This window comes from Sapajus apella, unplaced genomic scaffold (assembly GCF_009761245.1).
Source record: "Sapajus apella isolate SASKATOON/1434 unplaced genomic scaffold, GSC_monkey_1.0 scaffold110, whole genome shotgun sequence".
In the NCBI taxonomy this organism is placed as follows: domain Eukaryota; kingdom Metazoa; phylum Chordata; class Mammalia; order Primates; family Cebidae; genus Sapajus; species Sapajus apella.
This window is the reverse complement of record NW_022437050.1, coordinates 5279443-5304871: the sequence shown is the minus strand read 5'-3', so window position 1 is coordinate 5304871 and position 25429 is coordinate 5279443. Positions and strand designations below refer to the sequence as shown.

Here is a 25429-nt window from a genome sequence, read left to right as displayed (position 1 = left end):
AAAAAAAAAGAGGAGATTAAACACACAGAGAGACAGCCAGGAGGTGCACACCCAGAAGAAAGCCATGTGGGGACACAGCCGGAATGTGGCCATCTGCAAATCAAGGAGAGGCCTCTCAAGAAGCTGAACCTGCTGACAGCTTGACCTTGGACTTCCAGCCTCCAAACTGCAAGACAATCCATTTCTGTTTTTCAAGACACCCAATCTGGCATTTTGTTATGGCAGCCGGGGCAATCTCATATAGCTGGGAAAGATGTTTCAAGGTCGAGGGACTGGCCTGAGCAAAGATATAGAGGTGTGAAACAGCATATTCATACCAAAAAAAAAAAAAAAAAATCAGCATTACTAGATCCAGAAGCAATCAGCAAAATTTTTCTATAGAGGGCCAGATAATATTTTAGACATTTGGGGCTGTAAAATCTTGGTTGCAGGAAAGCAGTCGTAGATAATATCTAAACAAATGAGGGTAGCTGTGTTTGAATAAAACTTTATTTACAAAGACAGAAGGCAGCCCAGATCTGGCCCATGGGTTGTAGTTATCTTTCCCCTGTGGAAGAAGGGTGTGGGGAGTGTGGGAGATGGGCCAGGGGCAGGGTGAGGAATATTTCAGGAGGAAAACCCTGGCCTGAACCCAGGCTCCTCTTCAGCTCTGATCATTTTGTCTCTTCATGTGTTCCTGAATTGAAATATTCAAGCACGTTATTCCTTTCAAGCATCCCGTCCCAGGGCAGGTGATGAAGTTGGTGTGTTTACAGGGGGTCCTGTATTCCTGGCTCAGTTCTTGGCTCCACCTCCAGCAGCCGGACCTCTCTGTGCCTCTATTTTCTCATCTGAAAAACGGGAATATTACCAAACAAAAGGGTTCCGTGCCTGCTGTGCTAGAAGCCAATCTTGGCCAGGTGCAACAGCTCACGCCTGTAATCCCAGCACTTTGGGAGGCAGAGGTGCGTGGATTACCTGATGTCAGGAGTTCAAAACCAGCCTGGCCAACACGCCAAAACCCCATCTCTATTAAAAATACGAAAATTAGCCGGACATGGTGGCAGGTGCCTGTAATCCCAGCTACTCAGTAGGTTGAGGCAGGAGAATTACTTGAACCTGGGAGGTAGAGGTTGCCGTGATTGTGCCATCACATTCCAGCCTGGGTGACAAGAGTGAAACTTCATCTAAAAAAAAAAAGCCAATCTCACTGCACTAAGTTTTTGAGACAAAAGCTTTTATTGTGAGTTGATCAATAAGGAGACAGGAGCCTGGCTCAAATCTGTCTCTCTGTGCTGGCTTTAAGGCAGTATTTTATTAGAAAAGGTTTAGGAGGTGGATTTTAGGATTAGCAGGTGATAGGTAGAGGAAAGGGGAGGGCTGAAATGTCTCAGACATCTCTATCTCACAAGAATTGATGTGAGCATTAAGTGAGGTGGCCGAGGTTGCCTAGGGCCTGGCACATGGAAAGTTGTCAATGTTTATTCCCATACCCATCAATGTCTGTTTCTACCTCCATTGTGAATATGGGGTCATTACTACTGGAAATCACACCATGATAGCTGTCCACAAAAAGGTTCACTCCCGGGCTAGGGGCAGTGGCTCACACCTGTAATCCCAGCACTTTGGGAGGCTGAGGCAGGCAGATCACGAGGTCAAGAGATTGAGATCATCCTGGCCAACATGGTAAAAACCTGTCTCTACTAAAAATACAAAATTAGCTGGGCGTGGTGGCGAGCACCTGTAGTCCCAGCTACTCGGGAGGCTAAGGCAGGAGAATCGCTTGGACCCAGGAGACAGAGGTTGCAGTGAGCAGAGATTGTACCACTGCACTCCAGCCTGAGAAACAGTGAAACTCCATCTAAAAAAAAAGAGGTTCATTCCCAGGGCCTGGGTTCTGCATATTGATTCCAAGCCACCTGAATCTCCCAGCTCCAGCCCACATTCCTCAAAGGGAAAATCCCGGCCAAAGTGCTGAGGACACAGCTGGTTTTTAAACAAGTCCCCAGGGAGGGTAGTTGGGGCCACAGCCCACAGCTGACCTGGCCTTTTTTTTGCATCATTGTAAGCAGGAGTGCCATGACCTGATTTGTCTTTTAAAACTCTGGGTGAGACAGAATGTAGGGGAGAGGGAATTCCTCCCTTCTTCCTTTTCAGTGTCTTAGATGTTCATTAATTGGGGGTCACGGCTCTACCCTCCTCTACACCGATTCACTGGGCTACTAGAAGGTTAGATCCCGAAATAGCCCACCCAACCGCGGAAGCACAGAGCCTACAAGCAACTCAGGGACATAGAACCGGCCCCGCCCTTCCTTCAGGGACCCCCTCTTTAAACTGCTGTCAGGTGGGCTGTAAATCCCGCCTCTCCGCAATCAACCTCACCCCCTCCTTCAAAACTCCGTCCCTCCTGTGAGGCCTCGCTTCCTCGAGGCCGCATCCCCGTCCATGGGGTGGCCGGCAGGAGGCGCCAGAGTACAGCTCCCCTTTACTAGTATGTTAGCCCCGCCCCTCTCCTCAGGGCCCCGCCTCCTCGAGGCTTTGATCTGCCTATTGGAAGCCGAGGCCCAGCTCCAGCCCGCCTTTTCTCGCCCGCCCCTTCCCCTCAGGACCTTGTTTCTGCCTATTGGGCGCCGAGGTGCCCGCTCCAGCTGCCTCTTCTCGCCCCGCCCCTCCCTTGGTGGCCCCGCCCCCGCGAGGCCCCACTCCGTCCGTTGCTTGGCCGGCAGGAGGCGCAGCGGCACGCGCGGGTCTGGACGCCAGTCCCGGCCGACGGCGGGTGGGAGCAGCGCGGGAACGTGGTGGCGCGGCGGGCTGTGCCTGAGGTGAGTGCGGGGTGCGCGAGGAGTGGCCGCGGAGGTAGGGGTGGCTCGCAGGGGGCGCTGCTTGGCCGCTGCCCGGGGCCCGGGGCGCGGAGGCCTCAGGGCGCGCTCTGGGACCGTCCCGGGCGCGGGTCAGGGCGCGGAGGGCAGGCTTGCTCGGTTGCCATGGAAACCGACCGGCTCTCGGGCCCCTGCCTGGTGCGGGGGGGGGGCTGCACTCGGAGGCCGGCGAGCGCCTGCAAGGGCTGCCCAGACTTCCGGGGTCCGGGGGTCTGCGCTGCCGTCCTCCGCGAGCCCCTGAGTCTGGCCGTCCGCTCTGGCCCCGGACCCTGAACTCCAGGGGACTCTCGGACCTCAGTTTCCCCGGCTGTGCCCTGGAGGGGGACGTTCGTCTGGAGGTTGGGGGGCGCCGCGAGGGAGCGGGCCTCAGGGTTCCGCGCGCTCTCGCACCCGGGCCGGCGAGACGCCCCCAGCACGCATCCCTTCGCTGTTGCAGCCAGATCCCCACCCGTGCGCCAGCTCAAAGCCTTGTTTCCCGGTTATTTCTGTACCATTTCCAGCCCCTCGATAAATACTGCATTCAAGAAAACAGATGCTGAGCCGAGCCTCTGTGGCCCCGCAGGAGGAGCCCGTTGGTGGGGTTGGCAGGACCCTGGCCGGGCTGCGGACCTGCCTGAGCTGCCCTGTCGCCTGTCAAGTGTTTGGCTAATCTGAATTGCACAAAAGAATGTGATTGTTCATGTCCCCGGGTTAACATGGGCCACCTCTTGTGAATTCCAGACAGGAACCAGTCTTGAGTCCCTTTTGCTGGGGGGCAAGTCAGTCCCCTCTGCAGCACCTAGCAGGTCAGCATTAAATCTGATGGAATTCGCGTTTGAAAGCGTGACTCCGGCTGGGGCAGTAAAGATAGGATTCATGGAAGGAGGGCAGAGGGCAGGGTGGGTGAAGCCTGCCCTTGGTTTTCCCTCCTGCTGGAAATCATAATGGGTTCCACATTGTCCTGTTGGAGCAGAGAGGTCACTCCACCCATGTCGTCAGTGCAGCCCTGACCTCACTCCCTGGACTCGCGGCTAGGACTTGAGCTCGTTTTTTCATGAGAAACTGGACCCTTCCTTCAGAACAAGAGGAAACATTCTTTAAGAGCAGCACCAGCCAGCACCCCACACCCTCGCTGTCCGAGCCCTGAGCTTTCCCCAAGTATTTGTGTCACAAGAGGAGCAAATGGGGCAGAAGAGGCTGGTTGCACTTCCAGAAAAACAGATCTGGTTACCCAGGGTGTGCTCCGTTCTCTGGGTCGGATTTTCCTGCACTCCTCTTGGCCTTTTAAAAAACGAGTCCATCCCATTCTCACAAACAGGCCGGGCCCCGCCTTCGGGGATTCGGAAGCCGGCTGCATGTGAGCAAGGGGGCACCCTCTGACCTGGCGAAGGGAGGATGGCCACACGGGGAGAAAGGCTTTCTGAAAACCCCAAAGCAGATAAGGTTTGTGTGCACAGGGACTTCTGGGGGCTTAAGAAGGAGTTACTGGAAAGGAGTGAATCACATTCTCTCTGCTTACATTTTCTCCTGTCTCATGATGCTGCTAACTCTGCCTCTGCCTTCAAATCCCGCTCGAGTTTTCAGAGAAACTGCTGGAAAAGTGGGGGTGGGGGGCATGCGGGGAACGACACTGTGGAAATTGAAGCTTCCAAGGCTCTGGGAGGGGACCTAGCAGTCGTGTGTTTGTAATTTTCCATTTGTTTTTTATTAAGGAAGAATTGTGTAAATGTCAGACCTTACAAAACCTATATCCACCCCTGGGTCCCCAAATATCAACTCACTTCTCCATTGTATTTGGGGGCCTTTTTATAATTTTGGTTTTTTTTTTTTTGAGATGGAGTCTCACTCTGTTGCCCAGGCTGGAGTGCAGTGCTGTGATCTCGGCTCACTGCAACCTCCGCCTCCTGGATTCAAACGATTCTCCTGCCTCAGCCTTCTGAGTAGCTGGGACTATAGGTGCACACTATGCCTGGCTAATCTTTTATTTTTATTTTCTGTAGAGATCAGGATCTTGTTATGTTGCCCAGGCTAGTCTCAAACTCCTGACCTTAAGCCATTCTCCCATCTTGGTCTCCCATCTGGAGGCCTTTTAAACACTTGCCTCTGCTTTTCATTACTTTTCTGTGACGTGGGCTTTCTCCTGCATGGAGGGGGCTTCCCCGGTTTTTGGTGTCATGTTTACATCAGCATTTAGACTTCATTGCCAGAGGCAGAGGCTTCCTGAGCCACAGTTGCCTGGTGGCAGAGGCTGTACTGTCCACCACCTGGAGTTTGGCTTGGCACCCTGGGGAACCTCCTTTGGAAATGTCCACTATGGGAAGGTGGTGGCTGATCCTCTGGCAGTGTGTGCTGGCTGGAGGCTTCTAAGCCGGGGCGTCTGGAGAAGCGCTTGCGGGCCCGTTTGTGCAGCTCTCATGGATGGTTAATAAGTGCTGGCTGGAGAGGCTCTTTGAGGGGTTTTGTTCTCTGATTCCAAGTACTCACTTTGAAAACTGACCACAGGAGGCTGAGGTCAGACTTGAGGGCATTTTGAAGCCGCCGGTGTGGTGTGCCCAGGCAAAGCCACACATTTGTGATGTGAGCACTGTCTGAAAATGCTTTTGTTGTAAATTAATTCGAGGCCTTTGACGAGTCCATTGGGGAAGCTGCAGCTGGCTCTGAGCTTCTTAGGATTTGACAAGGAGACTCATTGCACTGTCCTCAGAGGAAGAAAAACAAAGGCTTTCCTCCTTTATGGCCTGGCTTGCTGGGGCCAAAGAGAACCTGGAGGCTGTGTCTATCTGCTCATGACCTGTACTGCGATCTCCATGACACCTGTTATAGCAAGTTCACGTCTTCAGAAAGCCAGGCTCAATGAAAGGCTTCGCCATGGTGAACTGTCAGCAGTGGGCTGTGGGAACAGAAGAAGTGGCAGCCACCCACCCTGCAGGGCAGATGTCTGTGTTCACAACCCAGTCTTTGGTGCGTGAAGCTGTTGGAAGTATTTTTTAAGAGTTCGAGGTCCTTGGAGAAAGTGCAGCTGCTGGCTGACCTGGGCTGGTTCTGGAGCAAGTGCATGGTGGTCTGATTTCAGGAGTCATCCATGACAGCTCTGGTTAGCAGTGAGAGGCTCCAGAAAAGATGACCGATGCCTCGGCAATATAAGAAAGAGTCCAGTCTGCAGTGTCAGCTTTGGAGGCTGGGATGGTTCCACTGTTTAGTTCCCTAAGGGAAAGTGTGACTCCTTGTCTTTGGAGAGGTTCCCTGGTTGCTTTCTATAGCCCTTGGCAGTCACCGTCCTTTCTAGAAGCCTTCTGCAGTGCCCACTGCACGAGGAGTGAGTCAGACCTGGACGGTGTCAGTTGACTGCTGCCGAGTTTAGTGCTGACCCGGGTCGCAGTGGCAGGCGACCAGTGACTCGGTCCACTCTTCCCAGAGCTTTTCAGAAAACAGGCTTTCCTCCGGGCTCATTCATCTGCCACCTTTGTCTTTGGTGAGAACCTGAGCACAGAAGTGGGCTGCAGGAATCAGGAGATGTGTGCGCTGTTTTCCAGCGTTTCACTGCATTGTGTTCAAGCCTCACCTTTTGCAAATCAGAGACCTGCCTTCCTTTTTCTCTGCCCTCCTGCCCCCACAGAGGTTCTGGAGGGAGACTGAGAAACCTTCTGGAACTCCTGGCCCTGGGCACACTAAGGACATTGGAAGTGTGATTGTATGACACGCCAACATGTCCCAAGACTGTTTTCTAGTTTCCCCAGGAGACTGCATCTCTGTGGCCTGGAGCGCTGGGCACCCTGGCCTGTGGTGGGCGGGACGCATGCATTCCGGCCATGCCTGCACCAGCTCTAGAGGGGCCCTTTGTGCCCGCTGTGCTTAGGAGGCCACTCAGTGCTGTGGTCCCAGGGAGTGTCTCCTTCAAGCCAGGACAGGTCTCTTGCCCAGAGAGGTAGATTCTGGGGGTTTGTGTCTGGAATGTCTGATGGTTGGCTGCAATGTGCCAGTTTTCCTGGCTCCACTGTGTTTGTGATCCATTTCCCGCATTGCAGCCTGTGGTGGAGGAGACATGGGGTTTGTGCAGAAGTGAAGCTTTGCCCTTGGGCTGCCTGCTGCTCTTCTGTGGCTGTGGTGGTGCTGGGGGTGGCTCCGGGCAGGACATTCCTTGATGCTCACCGCATGCAGGCATTGCACCCAGCACTTCCCAGAAATCCAAGCCCCATAGTGTAGTATATCTTACTGTGGCGACCTCATCGCGTTTCCCAGTAATGGCTTTCATTGAAGGACATCCAGCCTGTTGAGACCTCTCTGTCTCTGGTGGCCCTGAGAGCTCCAACCACATCCTTTACTCAGGTGCTCTGTGAGAATTGGGGCCCTGGTGGCAGGTCTGTGGGGCCAGGATGCCCACAGCCTGTTATGACCATTAGGTTTTCAGATGTGGTCTTGCTCTGTTGCCTGGGCTGGAGGGCCGTGGCGTGATCATAGCTCGCTGCAACCTTGAACTCCTGGGCTCAAGGCATCCTCCAGCCTCAGCCTTCAGAGCAGTGGGTACCACAGGTGCACGCCACCACACCTGGCTAATTTTTTAATTTTTTGTGGAGATGGTGTCTTACTATGTTGCCCAGGCTGGTCTGGAACTCCCAGGCTAAAATGATCGTCCTGCCTTGGACTCCCAAAACGTGGGGATGACAGGCAGGAGCTACCTCTTATGGCTTCATTTGCTATTGGGGCTTGTGATGGGTGGTGCTAACCTCTCTCACTTTTTCTCCCAGGCCACGGCTCCCTAGCGTCCTTTGGCTGAAGCCCCCGGTCCTTGTCCATGAAGCGTCACCCACCATGTTTTATGGGACACACTTCATCATGTCCCCGCCCACCAAGAGCAAGCTGAAGCGACAGAGCCAGCTGTTGTCCAGCATGCTGTCCCGGACGCTGAGCTACAAGTACCGGGACCTGGACTCCACCTTCTCCAGCCTGGGCACCAGCGATGACCCTGCTGAGCTCTCCACCCAGCTCTCAGCCCCTGGCGTCCTGAAGGTGTTTGGGGACAGTGTCTGCACAGGAACTCACTACAAAAGCGTCCTGGCCACCGGCACCTCCAGTGCCCGTGAGCTGGTGAAGGAGGCACTGGAGCGGTACGCCCTGGACCCTGGGCAGGCCGGCCAGTATGTGCTGTGTGACGTGGTGGGCCAAGCCGGTGATGCTGGGCAGCGATGGCAGGCCCAGTGCTTTCGGGTTTTTGGGGACAGTGAGAAGCCCCTCTTGATCCAGGAATTATGGAAACCCCGAGAAGGTTTATCCCGGAGGTTTGAGCTGAGGAAGAGGTCGGACGTGGAGGAGCTGGCAGCCAAGGAGGTGGACACCATCACGGCAGGTGAGGAGGGCAGCAGGTTCAGGAAGAGCCTTGGGTCTGAGTGCTGAGGCCAGCGGGGGAGGGGCAGAAGGAGTGGCGCAGGGACGCTCCTGGGGCAGGCTCGCTCTGCAGGAGGCAGTCAGAGCCCTGTGTCCTGGATGTTTGAAGGCTTCCTCTTTTGTTTTCTGAGACAGGGTCTTGCTCCGTTACCCAGGCCGGAGTGTAGCGGTGCAATCACAGCTCACTGCAGCCTCAACTTCCTGGGCTCAAGTGATCCTCCTGCCTCAGCCTCTGAGTAGCTAGGACCTTAGGTACATCACTACACCCAGCTAAACTTTTTTTTGAGATGGAGTCTCGCTCTGCCCCCTGGGTTCAAGTGACCATGCCCAGCTGATTTTTGTATTTTTAGTAGAGACAGAATTTCATTATGTTGGCTGGGCTGGTCTCAAACTCCTGACCTCAAGTGATCTGCCTACCTTGACCTCCCAAAGTGCTGGCGTGAGCCACTGCACCTGGTGCTAATTTTTTACTTTTTGTAGAGATAGGAGTCTCACTGTGATACCCAGGCTAATTTTGAACTCCTGGCCTCAAGTGATCCTCCTACCTTGGCCTCCCAAAGGCTTCCTCTTGAACTCACTGTTTTCACCTCAGCTGTCTGTGAAGTCATAGTTTGTCTATGTGGCAGGAGGCTGGCTGGTGTTCCTCAGTGACTTCTGATATATTCTTGCAATGTTTGAGGCCGTATCTGTTCTTTTATCTGATCTGATCATTGTCCAACTCTCCAGCAGTCATCTCATTGACCACAGCAACCACGTGAGCCTTGTTAAATACAGGGTCACGGCAAGGCCCTTAGCACCTGCAACCTTGTTGGGGAGTTTTTGGAGCAATCAAATGAAAAGACAAGGAAGCTGTCCCAGGCGAAAACCTACATGGCATTGCAGGGTTGCAAGGTCTCCAGAGGTGACCAGGTTGTGCTTGGCCTGCCACAGGTCTGTGGGTACCTGAGCGGTCAGAGGCCTTCCTGAGGAGGGCCCAGCCATGGCAGCCAGTCATTGTCCAGTCCGAGGGTGCCGAGAGTGGGAGCAGCTTTGGGTGCCTGCTCCAGGCTTGAGAGCCCATGACCTGGGCCCATTATTTGTGCCTGGTTATTTATTCAGTGGTGGAAAGGAGTTGATTATCTTAATAGGTATGTGTCATAAAAAATAATTTTAGCCCCATGTGGTAGCTCACACCTGTAATCCCAGCACTTGAGGGATTACAAAGTAATTACAAAGGGATCACACCTGTAATCCCAGCAATAAGCCAGGCATGGTGGCGCGCACCTGTAGTCCCAGCTACTCGGAAAGCTGAGGTGGAAGGATTGCTTGAGCTGTGGAGGCAGATGCTGCAGCTAGGATCACACCACTGCACTCCAGCCCAGGCAACAGAGTAAAACCACGTCTCAAAAAAAAAAAAAATAAATAAATAAAAAGAGTAACTTCAGGGTGCTTTAATTATGGGTCTTAAAGTCTGCTCAGACAAGCACCCCCGACCGTCCTCCACCCCAAAGGCCGCTGCTTCTGGGATTTGGTTTTCATCCTGTCCCTGCTGTATCATGATCCAGTGGCCCCTCGGAGGGACCATTTATCCAATGGCAGAGAAGGGGTCCCTCCCCTCCTCATTTGAAAAGACCTCCTGTGAGGCCGGGAAACCTGAATGGGAAGAGGTGCATGCTGGGATGTATTCTGCACAGAAACAAAGGGTCTTCAGTGTCAGACACAGAATTTTAGTCATTCTTCTGCTCTGTGTTGCTGCTGCCAAGTGGAGGGCAAAGAGTGAGTGGGACAGGGCCATCTCAGGGCTGCAGAGTGTGGGCCGGGGCTGCTGCTGTGTGGCCGGGGTCAGCTTGGCCAGTCCTGAGGCCATTGTGTTCTGCATCACTGGGTGAGGAGGAGCTCTGAGGAAGCCCGCCTGCTGGCACCAGTGATGGGTGATTGCCGTTGTAGGATGGATGGGGCCAGACTGCACATCACAGGAGAAAGGAGCTTGTCTGAGGCTCATGTGCTTTTTTTTTTTTTTTTTTGAGATGGAGTCTCTGTCACCCAGGCTGGAGTGCAATGGTGTAATCTTGGCTCACTGCAACCTCCACCTCCAGGGTTCAAACAATTCTCCTGCCTTGGCCTCCCGAGTAGCTGGGATCACAGGTGTGCACCACCATGCCTGGCTAATTTCTCTATTTTTAGTAGAGATGTGGTTTCACCATATTGGCCAGGCTGGTCTCGAACTCCTGACCTCAGGTGATCTGCCTGCCTCAGCCTCCTAAAGTGCTGGGATTACAAGTGTGAGCCACCGCATCTGGCCAAGCTCATGCACTTCTTTTGGAGTCATTCTGGCATGTTATTCAGGGCAAGCGAAAGTGCCCCTGCTCACAGCCTGTCTAACTTGGTGCTGGTTTTCAAAACCTGCCAAAGAGTCCATCAGGTTGCCCAGCCATACTAACACACTTATCTGGGCTGGGGTGGGTTGTGTTACCTGCCCAGAGCCAGCCCCCTAGGCCCTGGGGACTCATCCTTCCTTGCCGACCTTCTTCTCTGGCTGTGGCCCGGGGACTCCTGTGCCCCCCTGGCCATGTCAAGAAGGTTCACAGAGGTGGCTGGGTGGTTTGAGATGGAGCAGCTGGTACAGGCATGCACACATGCTACCACTCATACGGAACGGTTATTGAGCCTCTGCATGGAGCCGGGGGAAGGCTAGACTCGGGGGTCCCCATGTGGATAAGCCAGGCTTCACTGGGGAGGACCCTGCACAGACCCCACTACTGCCGGACATCCCTGCCCCACGCCCAGAACCTTTGCGCTAGAGCATGTTTGGTTGTTGTGGTGACACATGGGTACCCAGACATGGAGATGTCCACACAGGTGTGCACACACTCGAAGTCTCCCACTTGGAACTGTTCCTGGGTGAGGCACCTGTGTGGCCTTTCCGTGGATTGGAGGTGGCCTCTGTGTGCATCCTGGGAACCTGCCTGAGAAGTCTCTTTGACTGGCTTGGAGGCACAGAATGGGGAGTGCTGAGCCGTTGTGTCGTGTCCCACGTCCACCTCAGTGAGTGTGCAGCCTGCTCCCTCGCACCTCTCAGGGGAAGGACTGAGAGCCAGAGAAGGGGAGGCGGTGAGAAGCCAAGGGGTTGTTCACTGCGGCAGCTTCTCCAGCAGCCGTGGGCGCCACCTGCCTCAGGTTGGAGTGATGCGGAAGAATCCTGGTGGGGGAGGCTTTCCTAATACCTGCCGTGTCCTTTCCCTTACATACCCCCAGTGATGGGGAGCTTTGTACCTCCCAGCAGCCATCTGTCCTGCGCCTCCTTGGGCCCTGATGGGGCTGTTGTGGTGCGTGTTTGTCCTGAGAGCGGCCCTCAGTGTGGGGCACACGTCACATGTCGCTGCAGAGGGCGGGGGCCTGCAGTGAAACAAATCCTACTGAAGTGGGTGCTGTAGTTTCAGAAGGACAGCAGGAGGGCATCTGCCTCTACAGGCAGGCCAGTGAGGTCCTGCGCATGCCAGGGCCCCTTCATCTCCTGCATTCTTTCCCCAGAGGACCTAGCATGGGGCTGTCGCTGCTCTCTGGTGAGAGAACAGTCTGATCTCATCTGGAAAAAGTGGCAAAAAAGGGAAGGAACCTTTGGCCTATGCCTGTGGTGTGCATGTGTGTGTATCTAGGTGGTGTGCTGTGTCCGTGTCCGTGTGTGTGAACGAGTCTGCCCCAGTTGCTGAACACGGTAACACTGTTTTTCTATAATTTCCAGTTACTGCTCCTACGATGAGAGTCACACTTGGCCAGGCGCAGTAGCTCATGCCTCTAATCGCAGCACTTTGGGAGGGTGAGGCCGGCAAATCATTTGGGGTCAGTAGTTCGAGACCAGTCTGACCAACATGGTGAAACCCCATCTCTACTGAAAATACAAAAGAATTAGCCAGGCATGATGGTGCATGCCTGTAATCCCAGCTACTTGGGAGGCTGAGGCAGGAGAGTTGCTTGAACCAGGGAGATGGAAGTTGCAGTGAGCCGAGATAGCACCACTGCACTCCACCCTGGGTCACTGAGCGAGACTCTGACTCAAAAAGAAAAACAGGCCAGGCGCAGTGGCTCACGCCTATAATCCCAGCTCTTTGGGAGGCTGAGGTGGGCGGATCACAAGGTCAGGAGATCGAAACCATCCTGGACAACATGGTGAAACCCATCTCTACTAAAATACAAAAAAATAGCCAGGCGTGGTGGCACATGCCTGTAGTCCCAGCTACTCAGGAGGCTGAGGCAGGGGAATTCCTTGAACCCGGGAGGTGGAGGTTGTAGTGAGCCGAGATCACGCCACTGTACTTCAGCCTGGTGATAGAGCAAGACCCCGTCTCAAAAAAAAAAAACCAGAGTCATGCTGGTGGTCTGAGTTGGGCTAACAGGTTGCACCATTTCAGAGGAAGTACTTCGCCAGAGCCTCTCAGGCTCCTCCCCTGCCCCTTCACTGGGACTCCCTGCAGAGTCAAGTGGGGAGGGTGAGTCAGCCAGGCGCTTCCTGCCGGAGGTCAGTCATCATTTACTTCACTGCTGCCCACCTGTAGAAATTCACACAGGCGCTTTGGGTGTTTGTTCTCCATAAACATTGCCCTTCATAGCTGCCAGGCTCCCCCTGGTTTCCAGAGTCACAAAACCTAGAGGGTCTCTTCCAGGAGGGGGCTGGTGCTGGAGGAGTGAGTGGGCTCGAAGTGGTTCTCACCCTTTTTTTCCAGAAGGCTGGTATTTAGGGCTGGTGCCTCTCGAGGAGAGGGCCTGGGTCCCGTCATGGAGATAAGACAGCAGTCACCTAGGCATACTGGGGAGGGGTGATGGCAGGGCCATGTGGCTCTTGTCAGGGCTGGGGAAGGGTGAGGGGAGGGTTGGTTTGCCTTTGTAGCAGGAGTGAGAGTCCTGGGAAGGCTGTCCTTCCTTGCTTTCTCCCTTTCTCCTGTTACATTTTAGGTTGGGGTATCTTTGCTGAGGGAGGTGTTCGTGGTTGCAGGGCATTGAGCAGTGTCCCTGGCTCCTGTGCCCCCACCCCTAAGTAGTAACAACCAAAGATATCTGCAGACATGGCCAGCTGTTCTCTGGGGATAAACCTTCCCTCCATTGAGAGCTGTAGTCTTGGACCTGGCTGCCTGGACTCGGCCACACCAGCCCCTGCTCACTGGGGCCATGTGGCTGAGTGCCCGCCGCAGGCCCTCAGGCCTGATCCACAGTGGTGACACTTGTCTCCCCCAGGCCACCTTTGGATGGGCTGGGGTGCCTGGGAAGCCCAGGGTCTCAGGGATGGTCACGTGCAGAGTCTCAGCATTCGTGCGTTCCTGGAGACAGGGACATCACTGTGGCTTTGGATGTCCCCTTTGTAAAGAGGCATCCTAGAGAGTTTGTAAATCAGCCAGGGGAGGTTTAGCCGGGAATGTTTAGGCTAAACAAAGCCTGGGGACACCACCACAGCACTCACTGGGCTTTTGGCTAGAAAACAGTCCATCTGATGTCTGGCAGAGAGTGGGCGCTCATCAAATACCTGTGGAAGGGCTGGTGCCCTGAGGTGAGGAGGTGCCTCTGTGGGTTTCAGCTCCCATGTGTCTGCCAGACTGCAGAGTGGGGTCTGTTTTCTTTGTGTGTGTGTGTGGGAGGGTGGCATAGGGACTGTGTGGCCATCCAGGAGTGTCGATGTGGCTTGAGCGACAGAGGAAGCTACAGCCCTGGCCACCTGGCAGTGCAGTGGGCTGCCCTCCTGCCCCCAGCACTGTGATGGAGCTGGCAGGCAGGCAGCAGGTCTCTGTTGTCGCTGAGTGCCAGCTCTGAGTTTGTGTTTGTCATCCCACCTTGTCATTTGGGACAGGCAGGAGGACTCGGCCTCCCTGATGACAGCCAGGGGTGTTCAGGCTGCAGGGACTGTTGTGTGCACACGGGAAGCTGCTGCTGCCTTCCTCTGCTGGCTGGGTGCCGTGAATTCTGTCCTCCCGTGTCCCCAAACCTTTCTGTGGTGGTTTTCATTTGAAATGTTTTTCTTCCGCTATGACTCCGACTTTAAAATAACTCTTATCTTAAGATGATGGAGGTGAATGGATTGCTTTTCCTCTTTTTACTTGGGAATAACTCACTGCCGCATGACTGGGACTTCCTTTCCAGTGGATTTCCAATGACAGAGTCACCGTGGGAAACGTTCATTTTATGTGGTTTGGCTAAAAACAAAACAACCCCAAACCTTTTTTCACCAGCCTAAAACTAGAAAAGTTATTGAACTTTAAAGACATGTGTGAGCATTTCCAATTCAAAGAGAAAATAAAGTCGAATGGTTAGTTGTCAAAGCCAGCTGCATCCTTAAGTTTACCACTTAGACTTTTAAAAAAATCAGTAACCTTCCATTTTATCACAGAAGCACTGTTAGCAGCCCTGTTGTCCCCTGAGCTGAGTCCCGGAGTGGCAGCGTCTCCTCTTACTCTAGAGACTGGGGTTACGTCCAGCCTCATTCCATAAGGGGCTGCCGACAGAGTTTAGAGTTAACACCAAAAACAGAGGGATGTTGTCACTGGTGTGAAACGTTTGAAAGACGTAAAACAGAAGACAGATGGTAAAGGTGTGGCCGAGGCGGACCTTACAGGGCAGAATTTTAGCCAGTGTAGGAAGCATGCAACTGGGGAGGGGGAGGGGCTCCAAACCCCCCCACCCCCGGGTTGTTCAGGCACAGACCTCCCAGAGGGGCCATTTAGGCATCAGCCTGAAGGCACGGGTGCGGGGACTGGGGAAGAATCCCAGAGGTTTCTCAATCCCTACATTCTGTGATCCCAAGTTCAAAATTCTTGATTTTCCTTAATATTTCACCCCAAATTGGGATACCCAAAATGTCAGTATATGTCATGAATAACCAGTGATTTTGTTCACTAAGCAGCACTGAACTCATATTTTTCAAAACCTCCTTATTTTACTAAAATTGATTTTTAAATTCTAGAAATATATTTTTTAAAATTTATTAGCTAGCGTTAATTGTTTAGTTAATGCAACAGTGTGACCTGTTTCTGGATATGCTTTTGTGTTGTACCAATTATCTTTCTTTTTTTTTTTTTTTGAGATGGGGCCTAGCTCTGTTACCCAGGCTAGAGTGCAGTTGTGCAATCTCAGCTCACTGCAGCCTCCACCTCCTGGCCTCAAGTGGTCTTCCTGCCCCAGCCTTTTGAGTAGCTGGGACTACAGGCATGCACCACCATGCTCAGCTAATTTTTTGTATTTGCTGTAGAGATGGGGTTTTGTTTTATTGCCCAGGCTGGTCTGGAACTCCTGTCCTCATCTATCCACCTTGCCCTCCCAAAGTGCTGGGATTACATATGTGTGAGCCACCATGCCTTTGAAGAGATTATTCATTTTATTAAATTTCAATAAAATGAATAATCTCTTCAAAGCTGTCTTCAAACAGGCAACTATAAAAGCAGAATTTTGAATTTGGTTAAATGGAAAGAGAGATCCTACTTTGTCCCATCAACAATGTGAAGCATTTCCAAGAAGTACTAACATATTAGCTGTATTACTCCTAACATGTAAACCATGTTGGCCAGGTGCAGTGGCTCACTCCTGTAATCCTAGCACTTTGGGAGGCTGAGGTGGGCGGATCACTTGAGGCCAGCATGGCCAACATGGTGAAACCTCATCTCTACTAAAAATACAAAAAAATTAGCCAGGCCTGGTGGTAGGCGCCTCTGATCCCAGCTACTTGGGAGGCTGAGGCAGGGGAATTGCTTGAACATGGGAGGTAGAGGTTTCAGTGAGCCGAGGTTGTGCCACTGCACTCCAGCCTGGGCGACAGAGTGAGACTCCTTCTCAAAACAAACAAAAAAAATGTTAATATCTGTTGGTTCCCAACAGTGACCTATAATGTTGGTTGAAAGATGTTTGGGTATCTGTTTAAATCATATTGAGTAGCGTCTTTGTTGGTTTTAGAGAATATGCTAACATAGAGAATGTTAACTATCAAAGTATCTTTCGTTTTGATGTTTTAAGTGGCAGAAGAGTTTCCAGAGATTTCAGATATATACAGACTGAAAGAAGTAAGCTCTACCTTCATGCTCCTTCTCTGCTGTGTTGTCCTTGAAAGACTTGGTGTCCATCTTTGTTGTTGTTGTTGTTGTTTGAGACAGGGACTAGCTCTGTCACCCAGGCTGGAGAGCAGTGGTGCGACCATGGCTTGCTGCAGCCTCAAACGCCTGGGCTCAAGCGATCCTCCCACCTCAGCCCCTCTGAGTAGCTGGGAACACAGGCATATGCCACCACACTCGACTTCTTCTTTATTTCATTTTTTTGGTAGAGATGAGGTCTCATTATGTTGCCCAGGATGGTCTTGAACTCCTGAGCTCAGGTGACCCTTCTGCCTTGGCCTCCCAAAGTGCTGGGATTTCAGATGTGAGCCCACTGCAACTGGTCTGAGTGTCCATCTTGTGAAAGAGTCAGATTCTCGAATGCCTATGATAGGTTTGAACAAGACAAGCAAAGGTGGGCAGGATTGACACCTTATTAGTCTTGAGACACATCTTAAAGCCATGGTAATTGAAACTATGTGGTTTTAGGGGCAGGAAGAGTCAAATAAACCAATGAAACAGAATAGAGAGTGCAGACACAGACCCAATACCCTGTGGGAATTGGGTGAGCTACAGCATGCATCATAAATCCTGGGGAAAGGATTTTGTAAATGACGTTAGGATAACTGGCTTCAGCTGTATGGAGAAAAAGGAAATGGATCCTTCCTCCAAATGCTTCAAAGACCTGGATGTCAAAAGTAAAATTATATGGCCAAATGAAAGATTTGATAAAGAGGGCTTAAAAAGTACAAACTGGTTAGGCATGGTGGCTCACACCTGTAATCCTAGCACTTTGGGAGGCTCAGGTGAGAGCATCACTTGGGCTAGGAGTTGGAGCCCAGCCTGAGCAACGTAAGAGACTCTGTCTCTATAAAAAAATATAAAAATTAGCTGTGTATGGTGGCATAGGCCTGTAGTCCCACCTACTCAGGAGGCTAAAGTGGGAGGATCACTTGATCCCAGGAGGTTAAGGCTGCAGTCAGCTGTGATCTGTGAGCTGTGATCATGCCACTGTACTCCAGCCTGGGCAGCAGGGCAAGACTTCATCTGTTTTGTTCTGTTTTGTTTTGTTTTTGAATTGGAGTCTCACTCTGTTGCCCAGACTGGAGTGCCATGGCGTGATCTCAGCTCACTGCAACCTCCACTTCCCAGCTTCAGGCCATTTTCCTGCGTCAGCCTCCTGAGTAGCTGGGATTATAGACACCCACCATTTTTGTATTTTTAGTAGAGATGAGGTTGGCCAGGCTAGTCTTGAACTCCTAACCTCAAGTGATCCACCTGCCTTGGCCTCCCAAAGGGATTACAGCCATGAGCCACTATGCCCAGCCTGTTTTTTTTTTTTTTTTTTTAGTACAATCTGTAAGAAGAAAAAGTAGATAGATTTGACTGTATCAAAATTGAAAATTTCTGTTTGACCAAGGACACCATATAGATAAAAGGTAGGTGATATACTAGAAGAAAATGTTTGCAATATCTAAAACCACTGTGATGAATAACTAGAATAAAGTAATGAATGTCTAAAAATCAGCAAAACACTCACTAGAAAACATGAAGCTGGTAGAAGTTTGCAGCAGCTGGAAGAAGGTAAAGCCTGCGTGGCTAACACACACGAGAGGGGAGGCCAACCTCACTAATGCCATTGCCACCCATGGTTGGCTCTGGCTGCACAAAGCTGGACAAAGATTTTGGCTCTGCATCCTCTAGTACAAGGCAAAGAAGTTGTGAGGGTTGGGGATAGCTAATCCACTGGCTGCCACATGTATACATAGTATTATTTAAAAAACAACAGGTCAGGCGCAGTGGCTCACGCCTGTAATCCCAGCACCTTGGGAGGCTGAGGTGGGTTGATCATGAGGTCAGGAGTTCAAGACCAGCCTGGTGATGGTGAAAGTTTATCTCTACTAAAAATACAAAAATTAGCTGAGCATGGTGGTGGGTGCCTGTAATCCCAACTACTCAGGAGGGATTGCTTGAACTCAGGACATGGAGGTTGCAGTGATCTGAGTACGCCACTGCTTTCCAGCCTGGGTGACACAGCAAGACTGTCTCAAAAACAAACAAACAAACATGACAGTTCATTTCCCCAGCATAAGAAACCAATGATGTCAAAGTTAAGGTTATGAAAGTTAGTTTGCTCTGTCCTGCAGCCATGACCAAATGCCTCATACAAGGCAACCATCTTACTAATGTGGGGAACTGCCAAGAAAGAGCTGCAAAAGCTTCTATCTGCTGTGTGTGGCCATCACGTGCCAATCTTCTGGCACATGCTCTGGTGGATGGATAGGATCATTTTCTCTTTTCATTGCCATTCTGTCCTTGGGAACCCACTCTAGTGTATTAATGAATACCATTCCAATTTACCTTTCATATGTTTGGATTCATATGTATCCTTAGGACATAAATAGTATTTTGTATATGTTTAATTTACCTAAGTGGGATTGTGCTATAAAGCCCATTGTTTCTTTTGTAACTCACATTGTGTTATTTATTTTAAAAATAGAGACAGGGTCTCACTATGTTGCCCAGCCTGGTCTCGAACTCCTGGGTTCAAGTGATCCTCCTACCTCAGCCTCCCAAAATAATGGGATTACAGCAATGAGCCACCACACCTGGCCTCACATTATGTTTTTAACATCTACCCATGGTGCTCCATTCAGTTAATTGCTTTTGACTGACGCATAGTTTTGCATTATATGCCTATACTATATATTCATTCCCCTAAGTACAGACCACTCAAATTGTGTATAGCTCCTTCCTACTGAATAATGGTATTTATTAATAACTATGCCATTGTTAGGTATGTCTAACAATTATATATCTAACATGACATTGTCAGAACATCCTAGAATGACTTACACAAACCTAGATGGTACAGCTTACTACATACACAGGCTGTATGGCATAGCCTGTTGCTCCTGGGTTACACACCTGTACGATATATTTCTGTATATTGAATGCTAGGAGTAATTAGAACACAACAGTAAGTACTTGTGTGTCTAAACATAACAGAAAAGAAACAGTAAAAACACAATATTATATTCTTGTAGGGCCATGATTGTATATATGGTCTGTTGTTGTTCAAAACATCATTATGTGGTACATGACAGAAAAAGCAGCACAGCTGCTAATTTAGAATAAGGGTTATGAAAATTTGCTCTGAAGAGGTGAAATGTAAGCCAGTCTCAAAGATGACAATACACCAACCAGGTGGAGAGCAGTGGGCAGTCGGTGGGGCAGGAAGAGCATTCTGGGCAGAGAGAACAGCATTGTGCAAAGACCCAGGGATGAGAGAGAATGAAGCAAAGGCAGGCACTGAAAGAAGGTCGTTGAGCTGGTGCAAAGGGAAACGTTGCGGAAGGTGCAGCCAGACAGATAGTCGGGGGAAAGAGCAACCTGGCTTGTTAAGTATTTTGGATTTTACACTGTATATAATGCAGGGTCACTGGAGGGATTACAAGACTTTAGCTCCTAGGTAAAGAACACTTTGAGAAGGTAATAAGAGATTAATTCAGTTGTTGTAGAAGTCAAAGTGAGAGTTGATGGTGGCTTGGACTAGAGTTATAAGGGAATGGGTAGAAAGCAGTAGAGGAATTTTAAGTATATTCTGGAGATGAAATCAACAGAACTTGTAAATAATTGGATGCTGAGGATGCAGAAGAGGGAGGTGTCCAGAATGACTCCCAGGTTTCTCGTATGAAGAGTTGGGTAGAAAGAGATGCCATTTCCTAAAATGGAGACTATTGAGAGAAAAGCAAATTATGGGAGGAAGAGTTAGAGTTCTCTTTAAACTATGTTAAGTTAGAGACATCCAAATATAGGTGGCAAACAGATAATATGGATCTGGAGTTCAGAAGAGAATCTGATTAAAACTACTTGTTTGTAATTAATTTGTAAGTAGGTGATATTAAAAGCTGTGGAAACCAGTAGGTAGGTTAGGTAGTGAATGTACACGCAGTGAGGAGAAATGAGGGCTTAGAATGGAAAATGGAGGACCTCCAACATTTAGAGGTCAAATAAAGGAGGAGGAATCAGCAAATCTGACTGAGGAGTGGTCAGACATGTAGAAGACAACATGAAGAGTGTGGTGTCACAGAGGTCAAGATGAAGCTACGATAGGTCAAAAAGGATGGAAATCATTGGGGGCATGGATTGGGCAACATGGAGGTCACCAAAGACTTTTCTGATAGCTGTTTTGGAGCATGGAAGTCAATGTTGAAATGGGTTGAAAAGAAGGTATTTATATTTCTGGCAATATGTGGGATTAATTATCCTGGAAAATCTTTCTATGTACAGTACCTGGAAATGTTGGATAAATATAAGAAATCATTTATTAATGCATAGCTGAGTACCCACGAAAATAAAGGAAATCTCTAGGAGTGGAAAAAAAAAAAGAGATACCTTGAAACCTCAGAAATTTAGCAGATTCTGAAACTAGAATTGCCATAGAGGCATTTGCCAGTCTTAGAAACTGAGACACTTAAGTTTAACAGCTGTTCAAGAAGAGACAGAAAGCCCTTGGGACCTTAAAAGGCAGGGAGTTAGAACTAAGACCCTTCCAAATACAGTTGGAATCCTTGAAGGGTGACACAGTGAGTGAAAAATTGGAATAGGAAGAATCTGCTACCTTGTGAAAGGAGATGACAAAGTTCTCTCTCTTGATCTGGGTGGGAAAAACTAAAGCCTGTTCCTTAGAATTGAAAACCACATGTCCTCTCACATGTATTTGGGGTTCAAAACTGCACCACCTACATGTTGTATATAATCCCTGGATAAGAAATTACACTGTATGCAATTTGATAGTGTACAAGAACATCTTTTGGAAACAAAGCAAATCCTCTTTGGAAGGACACATCCTCTATAAAGGCATTCCAAGTCACACCAGATATGAGCTCACAATCTAAAATTACAAGATACAACAGGTAATGCCACTCTGAGTTCTTAACAACAACACTGAAACTATAGATTTCTCAAAAGCATTCGGAATTGGAATCATTAGTTATAGAATACTAAATAAGTATGTTTAACACGTTTAAAGAAATAAAAGGTAGGGGGAAAAGCAGAAAAGCTTGGAAAAGAACAAAATAGTGTTTCTAGTAATAACATAGAAGTATTTAAGTGGATATTTCCATGATGCTTAAACAGCAGACTACATACAACTGAAGAGAGGACTTGGCGGTAATCTGGCATCACCCAGAAAGACACATGGCTTAAGAGACATGGAGGACGGAGTGAGAAGGTTCACCACGTGTCTAAATGAAGAGAATCAGGAGACAGGTTGGAAAACATATTCCGAGGAAGTGCCTGAGAGGCTTCTGGAGATCATGAAAAGCATGACTTCTGATTTGGGAATTATAGTGTATCCTGGGTAAGATTATTAAAGAGAAATCTACCCCTGGACACACAGTGGTGGGATCACAGGGCACTAGGGACAGAGACTTTTACAGCCGCCATAAGAAAAGACAGACGAGCAGCACTTAACCCAGCTGTGGAATTCTCAATGGGAACCAGAGGACAGCAGAATCATGCCTTTAAAGCATGGCCAGAACAGAGCTGTCGACCTCGAATGCTGCCCCAGCTAAAACAACGTCCACTGCCTTCCACCAACGAGTTCCCACTGAAGGGGTATCTGGACATCCAAGGATGTATGTGAGGGTGAGGAGAGCTGAGGGTGCCCTCAGAAAGGATGCACATCTGAGATGTCAGGAGACTTGGGGAGCAAAGAATTAGATGGGTAAAGCTGGGCAAATACGTAAAATGGTGGTAATAAAGGGTTGAATTTGGCCGGCTATAGACCACTTGAGCCATGCCCACTCACGTCTGGAGCCCACCGCGCAGCTGGGGGGCCCAGCCCAGAAAGCCGTGGCTCCCGTGAACCCTTGCGCCAGCTGCCGGTGCGCAGACGCCCGCGCGTGTGCGGTCGGTTCTGGAACGCGGCCAGCGAGGGGCCTGGCGCCATGTTGGGGCCGAGGGGAACTAGGGGAAGCGCTTGAAGCCGCAGGGCGCACAGCGGGAGCGGGAGTGGGGTCAAGACCAGGGCTGCTAGGAGCCCTTCTCTTCCCGCCTCATTGGATCATGACCCGGTCGGGGTGGTGGGGGACGTGCCCTGGCGGGGCGGGCGCTGAAAGATAATGCCGTTTCCGGTGACAGCCCAGGGAACACAGCAGCCAGCGAAGCGCTACGGCATCTCCTCGCCGATCAGCTTAGCGGTCCCCAAGGAGACGGACTGCCTCCTCACCCAGAGGCTAATAGAAACCCTCAGGCCCTTCGGGGTCTTCGAAGAGGAAGAGGAACTGCAGCGCAGGATTTTAGTTTTGGAAAAATTAAATAATCTGGTAAAGGAATGGATACGCGAAATCAGTGAAAGCAAGAGTCTTCCGCAATCTATACTTGAAAACGTTGGAGGAAAGATTTTTACATTTGGCTCTTACAGATTAGGAGTGCATACGAAAGGCGCAGATATTGATGCCTTGTGCATTGCACCAAGGCATGTGGATCGAAGTGACTTTTTCACCTCCTTCTATGCTAAGCTGAAACTACAGGAGGAAGTAAAAGATTTAAGGGCCGTCGAGGAGGCATTTGTGCCAGTTATCAAACTGTGTTTTGATGGGATAGAGATTGATATTTTGTTTGCAAGATTAGCACTACAGACTATTCCAGAAGACTTGGACCTAAGAGATGACAGTCTACTTAAAAATTTAGACATTAGATGCATAAGAAGCCTCAACGGTTGCCGGGTAACTGATGAAATTTTACATCTAGTGCCAAACATTGACAACTTCAGGTTGACTCTGAGAGCCATCAAATTGTGGGCCAAATGCCACAATATCTATTCCAATATACTAGGTTTCCTCGGAGGTGTTTCCTGGGCCATGCTAGTAGCAAGAACTTGTCAGCTTTATCCAAATGCAGTAGCGTCAACTCTTGTACGGAAATTCTTCCTGGTATTTTCTGAATGGGAATGGCCAAATCCAGTGTTACTGAAAGAGCCCGAAGAACGGAATCTTAATTTGCCTGTATGGGACCCAAGAGTAAATCCCAGTGATAGGTACCATCTTATGCCTATCATCACACCAGCATACCCACAGCAGAACTCCACATACAACGTGTCTGTTTCAACCAGGATGGTCATGATTGAGGAGTTTAAACAGGGACTTGCTATCACACACGAAATTTTGCTGAGCAAGGCAGAGTGGTCCAAACTCTTTGAAGCTCCAAGCTTCTTTCAAAAGTACAAGCATTATATTGTACTTCTGGCAAGTGCACCAACAGAAAAACAACATTTAGAATGGGTGGGCTTGGTGGAATCAAAGATCCGGATCCTGGTTGGGAGCTTGGAGAAGAATGAATTTATTACACTGGCACATGTGAATCCACAGTCATTTCCAGCACCCAAAGAAAATCCTGATAAGGAAGAATTTCGTACAATGTGGGTGATTGGGTTAGTGCTAAAGAAGCCAGAAAACTCTGAAATTCTCAGTATTGATCTCACCTATGATATCCAGTCTTTCACAGATACTGTTTATAGGCAAGCAATGAATAGTAAGATGTTTGAGACGGGTATGAAAATTGCTGCAATGCATTTAAGAAGAAAGGAACTTCATCAGCTGCTGCCTCATCATGTGCTTCAGGAAAAGAAAGCACACTCAACAGAAGGTAGAAGATTGACAGATTTGAATGACAGCAGCTTTGACTTGTCTGCAGGTGGTGAAAACAGCATTTCTGTGCCTTCCTCTACTAGCACTATGAAGACAGGCCCATTGATTAGTAGTTCTCAGGGTAGAAACAGTCCTGCCCTGGCTGTAATGACAGCATCTGTGGCGAACATACAGGCTACTGAAATTTCCTTGCAACAGGTGAATACCAGTGAAAGTTCAGGGGCTGCATTAAACGAAAGTATTCCTCACGCTGTCTCTCAGCCTGCCATTGCTCCATCACCAAAGCCCATGGTCACCAGAGTTGTTTCTTCAACATGTCTCATAAGCCATCCAGACCTTCAGGAAACGCAGCAACAAACATATCTAATCCTATAGTTGGAGTCTAGAGGATATTCTTGCTTCATAAAGAAGAAAGGACCAAGAAAACCTAAACAGGAAAAACTCAACACAAAGACAAGTACAACTCCATTAGAAACAATTCAGACAGCATCTTCTCTGTTGGCCTCTCAGGGAACTTCAGTACAGATCTTTCCAGTATCCCTGTTCTCCCTGCAAATCTAATTCCTATTATCAAGAATTCAATAAAACAGGTTGAGTGGATAAAAACAACCACAAGCGTCCGTCAACAGTATCTGCTAACTCAGCCTGTTGTCTTCAAATACTAAAGAAGGAGAATGAAGGATACAGGACTAGATATGACTTGAAATGGATTTAGGCTCATTTAGTGACTTCCTTTACTGGGCTAGTCTTGATCAGAAGTCCAAATTAGTATGTGACAGCTAGAGGTACTGTTATTAATGTGTCAGCAACAGTTACATTGACTATTTCAGAACTGCCCTTAAAAAGAAAAAACTTTCCAGCTATATTTATATCCGTGACTGACATCTGGACTGGATTTATGTTTGATGCATTGTTGGGAAAATTTGAATACAAACTGGTATCAGAATTCCTTACACTGATGATGCACTTTATATTTTTTGTTAGAAAGTAGAACTAATTTTAGATTTTTCAAATTGGTGAATTTTTTTTTTTCCTGAAGAGGTTTCTTCATCCAATCTTAAAATTGGATACCATTGTGCAGTGGTGTACTGTACTTCAGAGAAAGCAAAAAGTACATCTGGGTCAGTCCCTATGAGGTAGCTGTAACCCTTTAAAATGAAATGTCAACTTTTAGGTACGTAATTGACATCAAAACAATCATCAGGAAAGGTGTTTGGTTTTGATGGCACACCATGGAGAAATGACACACTGGTTTTATCTGTAGAACTGTTTTAGAGAGTAATCAGCAATCAAATATTTTCTCTGAGCTGAGAAAACTCCATATTGTCTTGTCCTCAATCATTAGTCCTAAAACAAAAAGGCTTTTTGCCTCCCCCTTCTCTTTGCTTGTATGCACAGAATATGCTTATGTGTCACTACACACACACACACACACACACACACACACACACACACACACACGAATAATTTTCTAGGCCGGGCGTGGTGGCTCAAGCCTGTAATCCCAGCACTT

General features: G+C 49.4%; 2 protein-coding genes across 2 annotated transcripts in view; both read left to right on the top strand.

Annotated features, from left to right (window-relative positions):
* The first annotated feature begins 2683 nt into the window (after nt 1-2683).
* The window catches only part of RADIL (Rap associating with DIL domain), a 75115-nt gene continuing 52369 nt past the window's right edge, over nt 2684-25429 (top strand). The window contains exons 1-2 of the mRNA XM_032259596.1: nt 2684-2801; nt 7583-8181. Of these exons, the coding sequence (XP_032115487.1) occupies nt 7647-8181 (535 nt within the window). The 5' untranslated portion in view covers nt 2684-2801; nt 7583-7646. The remainder of the gene's footprint in view (nt 2802-7582; nt 8182-25429) is intronic.
* PAPOLB (poly(A) polymerase beta) lies at nt 22191-24869 on the top strand. Its single transcript, XM_032259598.1, has one exon. It carries the CDS (start codon nt 22390-22392, stop codon nt 24289-24291), a length of 1902 nt encoding a protein of 633 aa, XP_032115489.1. The 5' UTR covers nt 22191-22389; the 3' UTR covers nt 24292-24869.

Bases quoted from the DNA above. Each gene is read 5' to 3' on its own strand.
- PAPOLB (XM_032259598.1), top strand. From the start codon at position 22,390: ATGCCGTTTCCGGTGACAGCCCAGGGAACACAGCAGCCAGCGAAGCGC.